At 34.0% G+C, this 12,152-nt stretch overlaps 2 protein-coding genes across 2 annotated transcripts; both read right to left on the bottom strand.

Annotated features, from left to right (window-relative positions):
• Positions 1 to 367: 367 nt before the first annotated feature.
• On the bottom strand, positions 368 to 2,184 carry LOC132057435 (UPF0481 protein At3g47200-like). The gene has a single exon (XM_059450034.1). The coding sequence runs from the start codon at positions 2,064 to 2,066 to the stop codon at positions 669 to 671; it is 1,398 nt and encodes a 465-aa protein (XP_059306017.1). The 5' UTR covers positions 2,067 to 2,184; the 3' UTR covers positions 368 to 668.
• An 8,124-nt stretch (positions 2,185 to 10,308) lies between these two features.
• On the bottom strand, positions 10,309 to 11,940 carry LOC132057433 (UPF0481 protein At3g47200-like). The gene has a single exon (XM_059450033.1). It carries the CDS (start codon positions 11,815 to 11,817, stop codon positions 10,468 to 10,470), a length of 1,350 nt encoding a protein of 449 aa, XP_059306016.1. The 5' UTR covers positions 11,818 to 11,940; the 3' UTR covers positions 10,309 to 10,467.
• Between the last annotated feature and the right edge of the window lie 212 nt (positions 11,941 to 12,152).

Genomic DNA, 12,152 nt, shown 5'->3' with positions numbered 1-12,152 from the left:
AGAATTAATAGAAGACGGAATCACTGAAATCTTGTTTCGTCTTCACTGGGAACTTGAGTAAGGAGTAGACCTTCATAGTTGCATTACTTATAGCTTCCTTGTCCGTAGACAAAGCGGATTCGGAATTGTCTTTCATTCCAAGGCATAACTTGTATCCATGCGCTTCATATTCGCCCGGAGTTCGCTCCCCCAAAAAAAAAGCTTATCCACGACTAGTACCAAGTACCAACTAACACAAAGAAATAAAATGACTCTTAGGAGGTGCAGAGAGGTTATATGACTCTTCTCATCTGTATTTACTATTAAATAGTAATAAAATGCTGCCACTCTCGATGAGGGAGATGGGAGAGATTGACCAAAAAGAAAAAGTACCAACTAACACATCTCATAAATGTATATAGTCCCAAGGTCTCATGGGAAAGATCCAACATCCACAAGTTCATGTTCTTTTAACTTTTGTACAATTTGGAAAACTTGGAAAACATTGTACCCGACTAGAGTAAATCCTTTCATAATGTTAGTATATATCTTGACATACTTTAATCTTCTTTAAGCAAATGTAACCAGAACTAACCATTCTAGCTTTTACAATATTGGGCCCGTGCTAGCACAAAAAGCTTCAAATAACACCAAGGCCACATAGCTTCAAATAATTTTGCAAGTCCCAATTAAGAAGGAGGGTTAGTATAACTCAAAACAGAGTAGAGGGTCTGGAGAACAGCCAATGCCAAAAGCACCAAAGCCGCAAATGCTGACACAAAAGACCACGGAGAGCTAAAATAAGTGTGCTTGAAACTTGCCCAATGAACATGCCAACTCTTCATATAATAATCATTCACCTTATTGAACAATCCCAACAAATAGCACTTGTCAATATCAAACATGACCTCTTTCCCAAGATTGTTTATGAATATAGCAACTTCAGCATGGGTGCCAAAATAATTCTCAATTATGTTGCAATCACTCAAGTACTCAACATCCTTGTGTGTGTTCACCAAACAATCAAGCAATGTTGCATAGGTTGTCATGTGCTTTGAACAATCCACATGACATTGCTCATATGCCACACAATTTATCAAGAATGCGCTCATGAAATCATCTATGGTAATTGTTGGCATCTCGATGAATCCATTATTGAATTTTATAGCCAAAAATGTCTCTTCTTGTCTAGGCCTTAGCTTAATCCCGGCTTGACGAAGCTTGGAGATGCATTGCTTGACATGTGTAGGCAAATTGATCCTTCTAGTTTTAGGCTCTTCATCATCTTTGAAAATGTAACTTGATCTAAGAAAATCAAGTAAGTGTTTCCCTTCAAGATTCCCAAATTTTTCAAAAACTTCCTTAGACCTTGGTAGTTTGAAGTTAAAGAAAGTTAAGACTAATTTGGCTAAAGAAGGGGTTGTTGATGGTGCATCATATCCATTGGTGAATTCAAACAAAGATTTGAGTATGAAAAATGGAATTTGATTCTCAAGTCTAATTAAATCCCTTAATAAAAAAGGGTAAATCCAAGCCATAGAGAAAAGTGGATCCTCTCTCTCAATTGGGATTACACCTCCAATCTTTCTAAAAAGTTCAATAATGAAGCAACCATCAAGAACTAACATTTCAACAAACTCATCTCTAGTAAGAGGTATGGATTCAGAGTAACATGCCCTGGCTCTCATTTCAAGTGGTTGAATATTCTTCAAATAGTCCTCTAAGTTAATACCTTTTTCCTGTGTCCTCTTAAGCAAATTGCCCAATATTCGCCACTTGTGCTCTTCGATCATCTTGACGTTGTCTCTTCCGTGGTGGTACGGGCCAATCGACACTATTTGAGGCTCGTAGGTTCGACCATTGACGTTGATGAAACTTTGAGGTACTCGAAAAATGCAACAAGAACTCCGGCCAGCCGATTCGCTTAGGAGTCGAGGTGGTTGGGAGATTTTTTGTTGCATCAATTCTAGTTGGTTTTTGTTTACTTCCCAATTGTTTGTGACAACATGCTGCTCCTCAACGGAAGTCATGTTATTCAATTTTATTTTTGGAGGGACAGAGAGCTCTAGATTTTTTTTTGAGGACATAAGTTTTATCTTGATTGATATAGTAGCTAGATATTTTTAAATGGAAGATGACCAATTGGTGCATTATATAAATACAATATATGTGGGGGCTACATTGTTGGTGGAAGGAACTATTAGGGACCCAAATAATTGAGGTTGGAGAGATATTTATTAAAGGGTTCTTTCACCTTTAAAGCAGATTTGCTGACCCTATTAACAGAAAAGATAAAAAGGAGTGACAGCCTGACAGGAATGGTTCATTTGATTATTGACAATAACTTAGTAGTATAAAATATTTTATTTTGGTTTCACGCGGTATTCTGTACATGTATTGCGGGCCAACTAGATAATGGGCGCACAGTTCCTTTCTGTTCCCAAAACTGCGGCATTATTGTGCAGCTCCTTTCACGTCGGGAATAAAAAGTTCCCTCTTTCATATTCAAGACTTAAATTTGAGATTGTTGATCAAGGATAAAAGAGTAATTATTAATCTACCACAGAGTCTTATTAATATATTGTTGTTATCGTTTGTATTGTATTTACCTACTATTTCTTCGCCTTTTCATTTCAAACTTCAGTGTTAACCTTTTCTAAATTCATGACTGCTAGAAACTTTTATTTAAAGTTTAAAAAGTAGTATTAGTACAAAGAAAGAAATCTCCAGAAACCGTGAGCTCTAACCATTTGGTTAGACCAAGTTTAAGGGTCCATATAAAATTATAAATTATAAACACTTGTTGCCAATTTGATTCGATTTTTGTTTGTCAAAAACCAAACCTAGCCCTGAGCCAAATATTATCGTTTTTTCTTATAATATAATACCAAGCCAATTCAAATTAAAAGAGAGATCGATTTATCAAGTAAGTTTGGTTTGATTTTCGGTTTAGTCCGATTCTTTTATTTTCTTTGATCACCCCGATTGGAATAGGCAATTTATGGACACTCACGCACGTGTTGTTAGATACTCCATTCCATTTTATGTGATACAATTCGAAGTACGATGATCAAACTAACTAATTTTTTTTGTGAATTTAAACATATGATGTTAAATTTTTTAAAAATAAAACAACATAAAACATACTATAGTCCACGATAATTGATAGTGTAAAATATTAAAGAAGTTTTCACTTAAAAAAAATTAATTGGACTTTTTAAATGGTAAGATTAGTGTCACATCAAGTGAAAATAGTAAAAACAGGTGGAATCAATAGCAATGTGATGTAGTGGTAGTTAAAAAGAGAAAAAGACTAAACGGAATAAAAGATCCTCTCATTTTTTCTTACTACTAATTACTGCTTACAGCTATGGCCTAGGAGCGTAGGCCACAAGAATGAGATGAATTTGTACTAGACTACTAGGTCACAAGTCCAAGAAGAAAAGGTCAAAATTTGTGTCATGGTGATTGGTGAAGAGTAATTTTAAAATGAGCTAGATTTATATTGTACATAAAGTGGTAAAATTATTGAAAGGCAGAATATATCAATAACTGTTAAAATTGCCGATATATTTCATATAGCCACTCAAATTACATGTCTTGCTACGGTTAAGCACCTGACAAGTGATAAGTGTTCTTATTAGTCGTACATTTGTAGCTTAAATTTTGGATTAACTTACATCCGCATTCTTAAACGTTCATTATGTAAATACATGAAATATGTTGCTTTTTTAATACTTTCTTCGTCCAAAAAAAATTATTTTAGTTTGACTTGATACAAAATTTAAGAAAGAAAGAAAAACTTTTGAAATATATGGTCCAAAATAAACCTTAAATATTTATGTGACTGTAAATCATCTCTTAAAGTAAAATTATTTTTAAATATATAAATGTGTTAATCTTTTTAAAATAAATTAAAAACAGTGTTTTAAAAGGCGTTTTCGGGTGGCTGCGAGCCCCGCAAGTGGCTAAAAATGCTCCTGGCGATGGATCGAGGCGAAAGCCTAAAAGCCGTACGCCCAAAGCAATTGGGGGCGTACTTTGGGCGTGTTGGGGCAGTTCTCGGTAAAACTTCTCGAACTAAAACGAAATTTGTTAAATAAGTCCTTAATATAATGCCCAAATTCTCAAAAGTCACACATGTAATTACTCAAATGTTTTAAAAAGGAACCGAAACATTGAATTTAAAAGTCAAGACCTTTTTTTATTGCTAGAATGCCTAATATATATTCTTTTCCAATTATTTATCTTGTTTTCTACTATCTCAAAAGAATTAAAGAAATTATGATATCGAAGAATATATAATAGATTGTTCTAATTAATTTTTTTGTGGGGTGGAGCATATATATATATATATATATATATATATATATAATTAGTTTTTTTGTGGGGTAGAGCATATAGATATATATATATATATATATTCTTTTTCAATTATTTAACTTGTCTTCTACTATCTCAAAAAAGTAACGAGTTAAATTGTACTTGTAAGTAGCGTATAATAGATTGTTCTAATTATATATATATATATATATATATATATATATATATATATATATATATATATATATATATATATATTCTTTTTCAATTATTTATCTCTGCCTTCTTACTATTTCAAAAAAGTAACGGAAAGTAAATACTTGTACTTGTAAGTAGCGTATAATAGATTTTAATTAGTTTTTTTTTTTGGGAGGGGGTGGAGCATATATATATATATATATATATATATATATATATATATATATATATAATTCTCTTCAATTTTTACGCTATTTCACCTAAAGCATTTATTATAATTATATCATTTTACAAAATATTAAAAATTAAAACCCCATAGTGCTTACGCCCGCGCCGGTACTTACGCTCACCGGCGTGCACGTAAAACGTCCCGTCTTACGCTCTCGCCTTTTAAAACACTGATTAAAAAGAAAAAGAAGATAAGTTTTTTTGAGACTGAAGAAATAATACACATCAACTTTAACTCGAACAAATTAGAAGGCACGAGATTAGACAAGACACGAGAAGGAGCCGAATTTGTACTAGTTCCCATGTCCAATAAGAAAAGGTCAAATTTTTTGTCTCATGGTGATCGTGAAGAAAAGCAATTTTGCATTGAAAGCTAGATTTGATGTATGAAGTGGGAAAAAAATTACTAAAATAAATTCTAATTTCTGTATTATTCACAAAAGCAATATTATTATGGCATATGACCTGTATCTATGTAAGGATGACGCAACATGGTCCCAAGATTATATTTCTCATTTATATTTAGAAGATTAGATTATATTGTGCATATAGGAAAAAATAATCTTTATAAAAGATTATATCGTTACTTGTTCAAATTTAAATTATGGCATTCTATAATTCTTTTGGTTCTCCATTTCTGATAGCACGTCAATGTCACTCGCTATAGAGGATCTAAATGAAAGGATTAGTTTTTTCTATTTCTTCTTTCTTTTATTTCTTGGTTGTTTGCTATAATGAAATATTTATAACGCCTTAATTCAATTTTATGTGTGCTATCAAATTGCAAATTCTATTTAAAAGTACTCTCTCCATCTCAATTTATACAAGCACTTAAATATTTGGGAGCCAAAAGGCTTTTTCTTCGACTACAATTTTGTTCAACTCTTTCCATATTGTGAATTACTACTAATTATGCAGACTTTTATTATGAAATATTTAAAAAATTTATGTTAGAAATTGAGTCAAAGATTAACTGATTTGACTATCATTCTCCGAACCCCTTCATATAAATTTGGGATAGAGGAAATATAAAGTAGGGTTATTGTGAAGAAAAGAAAAAAGTCAGATTGATAACAAGAGGAACAAAGAAGACAACATGAAAAAAAAGAAATAAGTACTCCATTAGTCTTTGCAAGAGAGACCTAAAACGGTAAAAACTCATTCGCATGTGTGTACACCAAGTCAGTGCCTATACACTTTTCAAAACTCTTAATCATAATTAATTTATATATACATTTGCACTTAGCTGTCACAATCAAATTAATTTCACATCCCACTCAAATTAAAGTAATGTCTCACTCTTCAAACACTTCTAGATATCATGATTAACGGGCGCATACGTGCATGTGAAATAAAGTAGGGCCTTCTTTTTCCTTAATCGCATCATAATGTAAAAGAAAGTGTGGGTTCACAAACTCAACATTCTTCCTTGACTTTTATTTCATTTTATTTTTTCAGCATCACTCTTTGTAATATCATCACAGTGTTTAATATATGTAATTATCATAGAATATCTTCTCTTCTTTTTAGGTTTTACTTTTTGTATTCTTGTTGAGGGTGGGGCATGTCTTACATCTGTTCAAATTAGAAAGGTATGCCTCTTTTACTTGTAGTTGTACCTATTATTTTTAGGCACATTACCTTGTAAAACAAAATGTCTAGAGTGAAGTTGTTTAGGGCACTGTCTCATGGCATATCCTCTTGTCTCAATTTATATAATATGGGCAAAATACATAAACCCCCCCCTCCCCAACATATACTCGGATTAATTATGACGCACCTAACTTTTGCGGGCGACCTATTACCCCCCTGGCCTTATTTTTTCTGTATTTTTGTACCTTTTTTGGCTGACGTGTGTAACATCCCGTACCTTTAACCTAAGCTTTGACCATGATCCTAGACTTAGAAAACCCGATAAAGAATGTGGGAATTGAAAATTTCCTCTTCAGCATTACGGTGGTTTACGCCCATGAACAAGTGATCGTATTTCAAAGATACAACCCGTATTTCAAGTCGTAACCGGTACCAAAGATTTCTGAACATTCTGAAATTTGACATTTAGAGGTTACATCGTTAAATACGGACCGTATTTCAAAATACGGCCCGTATTTCAAAATACGACCCGTATTTCAAAACTTATTTGGAATTTGAGAAAACTTCCTTAATGAAAATTGTAAATCTTTGAAATACCTTTCCAACGGTATATTATGGGGGTCAAACGGACATCTGTGCAAAGAGTTATGGCCATTTTACCGAAGAGACGCAGTTGCGTCCATACGAATACGGACCGTATTTTAAAATACGGCCCGTCTTTCAAAATACGGCTAGTATTTCTTTGCCGGACGTAAAATTCAATTTTTCGTAACAAAGATATATTCGTCCATATCGCTCAAATCATTATTTTTCATTCCTTCAAGCCCTCGAACGACCTCCTACCCTCTCCCCATCATCAAGAATACCAAGGTAAGCCTACTCTAATTATCAGTAAGTCAATTCAAATACATATCCTTGTAATCTAAACAAGAAATCATCATTCTTAAACTAGGGTTTTCAAGAAACCCATCTTAAGGTTCAAGATTCAAGATTTTGGAAATCTTCTTCAAAGTTCAAGTCTTTAATTCAAGTTCAAGCATTACTAGGTATGTAGTTACTATCTACGCGGGAACATCATTGTTTCTTCCCACGCCTCATAATCCATAAATTATGATTATCTACTAAAACTAGCGTTTCTATACCATGCTCATGATAACCCTAGGTCCATGTCCATGATTATACTATGTATGAATTGTTATAATTCCATCATTGAATTCTTAATATTTCTTTATGATTATTGAGAATCCGTCCGTAATCCATGAAAACCCATATATCTCATTCCATGGGTTCATGCATGCTAGTTTATGATATATTATGCTATTTTCAAGAAAATACTATACATGTTTTACAAGTTTATGCAAGCAAGCTATAATTCATGATATCCATGTACAAGCAAGTTATATTCATGAAAATCATGGGCAGCAAGTTTCACTTATTTTACATGTTCAAGTTTTTGGAAGTTGCTTTAATTACCGAGGAAGGCTTCAAATAGCCTGAGGATCGCTCCACCCATGTCCCGGACAATCTCTCATAATGACTGGATCCTTTCATATTTTATTAAATCTCATGTTCCCTGGCAAAGACTGAGTGTTCTGCTAGCCGGACGCAAGCACCAGACCATGAATCGGAAATAAGTTATTGCTCTCCCTACTTATGATATTTTTACCATGTTATATATATATATATATATATATATATATATATATATATATATAGGCCAAACCCATCGACGAACACCTGTGGTCGTCCACTTCTTTCACTTGAGCACCTAAAGTGGCCCTTGTTCCATTTAGACACTTCAGGTGGGTCATTCCTATTCCACTTAGACACTTTTTGCACCGTTATCGAGAGCAAACCAACACCGATCATCTCCTACGTGGATTAAGTGGCCAATTAAATTGTGCCAATGCCTCATTTAAATTGTGCCAACTCAATTAAATTGTGCCAACTCATTTTAATTGTAAATTTACTAATTTGTAAATTCGTGGAGTTTTGACCATTAAAAATTGGGGCTTTTGGGCTGGTTGGATGTGCAATGAGGTGGCCCCCCCTTTGGTGTTGGTTTTGCTCCGATAACGGAACAAAAAGTGTCTAAGTGGAATAGGAATAACCTTGTTGTACCACATCGGACACAAACAACAAGAACTTGACATTTATAAGGAAAAAACTACCGCAAGCGTCGCTAGCGCGTACAGATCTTGTAGGAATTAAAACTTGCTGCAAATGTTGTTCACCATTCAGTGGCGAAGTGATTCTAAATCCAGAAATTAGATGTTAGTCAACCAAACATTATATATTGAACTACCAATAAAATATTTAATTTTCTCTTCCATGAATTTTTGCCAAGAAATTATTACCTGAGGTATTTTTCATGAGGATTTACTTGTGAAAACATTCGCAAGAAAAATTTTCATGATCTTTTACCAATTTTTTTTGCGAACTATTAGTATTTTTTGCAAGAAATTCCGCAAGTAACTGACCTGCAGAATCGAAAACCCCAAGTAATTTACCTAGGAAATTTTAAATCCTCAGGTAATTATTATCCACGAGCTTTTTTTCAATGAATTTTGTGTGGCAGAAAAATCCGCAAAAAACTTATTTACCTGTAAATTTTTCTTCAAAATCACCAAAAAATTTCCCATGTTGGCTTTTTGACAAACTTAAACTCGTACGTAAATATGAGGATTGGCAAATCCTATGCCTGCTTCAATTGACTCGAGTAACCATGTTGGCAGGGTCCTTGAAGGAGTGCATGCATCTTTTGTGGAGTCAGTGCCATTCAGATTCATTGGAATTTTCACAATCTTCTCTTACTATATATCTATTGCTTTTTACCACCTCGGTTATCTTTTACTTTGTATGCTATGTAATGATTTCACTATTAGTGTTTGATTATGTCTGTTTTACTGCTGTATTTTATCTTTTTAAAATTACTTTGATATGTGTTATTTTGGAAAATGACTTCTCTATCTCCATGAGACAGGAATAAGGCCTGCCTGCACTCCATAACCTCCCCAGACACCACCTCGTAATGATTACACACATTTGTTGTTGTTGGAATTTCACAACTTTCCAATTTGTGTACTTATTGTTGCGCTTTGGGTCACTTGGATCCCCATACCTGGCATTCTTTTCCCCTCGCCATTTTCTTCTCTTGAAAATAAGATGATATTTACTTTCCAAGCTGTTCCAGCCTCATCATTTGAGAGAGCTAGATGAAGCTGAGTATGAATCATCGAATACATATTTAATAAATTCATCAAATACGTCTATATATATATATATATTTATTGTGAAACTAATAACTAGAACAAGTTATGAGTTCAAAGCCAAGATCAAAATTCATAAATTCAAATCATAGCTCCGCCTTTACATATGACATGCAAGAACGAACCAACATGATCCGAAGATTATATGTGCATATATGTAAAATTTATTTCTTATATACAAATATACTTAAGTAAACTAAGCTTCTTCTTGTTATAATTCTTTGCTCCGCCCACTGCCGACATCATTGTCATGTTTTAAATGAAAAGGAATGGCTTTCTATTTCTACCATCTTTTATATTAATATGTCGGAGTGAAGTTCAACCCTATAACCTTTATGAAGCAATGGACCACTAAAGGAAGCTACCTACTTTGTCGAGCAGTGTATATCTTGTCCTAATAAAATTTTCCAATGAAGCAGTTTCGAATGAGACCGCTTGATTTAACGTTCATTCGTCTTGTATACAGGGTTCGAGCCAAAAATTGTTGTGTCCGAATGATGAATTCATAATTTATTAACTAGATCTATTCATGTTTGTCAGTCGTCTCTTTACTCCTTTCGTATTAAGTAATGGAAAATACTTATACAACTCAATTCGAATGAACCACATTACGCTTGTCAGAAATGTTTGTCTCGCGGTAGAATTCTACCACACATTTGGATTTAATATTAAATCAATCAACTTATATACAAATTAGATAATGAGTGAATGAAAAATATTGCACCGAATAAAGTTTCATCTTTTCTGTAAACAAAAGTATTGTCCGTTAGTTGATATTTGTCTTTCAATGAGAAAAGGGTTAACAAAATTGTGTGATGGTAACCCGAAAAAGTACAAGATGCAAAATTTGGTTCTGCAATCGAATACGTGGGTAATATTAACAAGGAGGGGTAACATAACTCAAAATGGAGTAAAGGGTCTGGAGAATGGTCAATGCCAAAAGCACTAAAGCAACAAATGCTGAGACAAAAGACCACGGAGAGCTAAAATAAGTGTGCTTAAAACTTGCCCAACGTACATGCCAATCATTCTTATAATAATCATTCACCTTATTGAACAATCCCAACAAATAGCACTTGTCTATATCAAACATCACTTCTTTCCCAAGATTATTTATGAAGATAGCAACCTCAACATGGGTCCCAAAATAATTCTCAATTATGTTGCAATCACTCAAGTACTCAACATCCTTGTGTGTGCTCACCAAACAATCTAGCAATGTTGCATAAGTTGTCATGTGCTTTGAACAATCCCCGTGACATTGCTCATATGCCACACAATTTATCAAGAATGCGCTCATGAAATCATCTATGGTAATTGTTGGCATCTCAATGAATCCATTGTTGAATTTTATAGCCAAAAATGTCTCTTCTTGTCTAGGCCTTAGCTTAATCCCGGCAAGACGAAGCTTGGAGATGCATTGCTTGACATGTGTAGGCAAATTGATCCTTCTAGTTTTAGGCTCTTCATCATCTTGGAAAATGTAACTTGATCTAAGAAAATCAAGTAAATGTTTCCCTTCAAGATTCCCAAATTTTTTAAAAACTTCCTTAGACCTTGGTAGCTTGAAGTTAAAGAAAGTTAAGACTAATTTGGCTAGAGAAGGGGTTGTTGATGGTTCATCATAGCCATTGGTGAATTCAAACAAAGATTGGAGTATGAAGAATGGGATTTGATTCTCAAGTCTAATTAAATCCCTTAATAGAAAAGGATATATCCAAGCCATAGAGAAAAGTGGATCCTCTTTCTCAATTGGGATTACACCTCCAATCTTTCTAAAAAGTTCAATAATGAAACAACCATCAAGAACCAACATTTCAACAAACTCATCTCTATTAAGAAGTATGGACTCAGAGTAACATGCCCTGGCTCTCTTTTCTAGTGGCTGAATATTCTTCAAGTAGTCCTCTAAATTAAGACCTTTTCCCTTTGTTCTCTTAAGCAAATTGCCCAAAATTCGCCACTTGTGCTCTTCAATCATCTTGACGTTGTCTATTCCGTGGTGGTACGGGCCAATTGACACTATTTGAGGCTCGTAGGTTCGACCGTTGACGTTGATGAAACTTTGAGGTACTCGAAAAATGCAACAAGAGCTCCGGCCAGCCGATTCACTTAGGAGTCGAGGTGGTTGGGAGATTTTTTGGTGCATCAATTGTAGTTGTTTCTTGTTTACTTCCCAATCGTTTGTGACAACATGTTGAGCCTCAAAGGAATTCATGTTCATCATTTTGATTTTTTTGTTGGGGGGAGAGAGATCAATACTTTTTTTTTAGGACAGTAACTTTTATCTTGATTGATATAGCACCTAGACATTTTTTAAGGAAGAGGAACCAATAGGTGCATTATATGTAAAACTTGTGGGGGCTACATTGTGGTGAGTAAGAACTATGGGCTCGTTTGGTACGATGGATAAGAATAATTAATCCCGTGATTATATTTGAGATGAGTTTATTCCATATTTGATTGAAATAAAATCGCGGTATAACTAATCTCAGGATTAGTTATCCCGAGATTGTAGTGTCATTTTATTCCCGTGGGAGAATAGAATAACTAATCCCCGGA

Source organism: Lycium ferocissimum, chromosome 5, assembly GCF_029784015.1.
Source record: "Lycium ferocissimum isolate CSIRO_LF1 chromosome 5, AGI_CSIRO_Lferr_CH_V1, whole genome shotgun sequence".
Classification (NCBI taxonomy): Eukaryota; Viridiplantae; Streptophyta; class Magnoliopsida; order Solanales; family Solanaceae; genus Lycium; species Lycium ferocissimum.
Note: the sequence above shows the minus strand (reverse complement) of the source record. Positions and strands in the feature narration are given on the sequence as shown.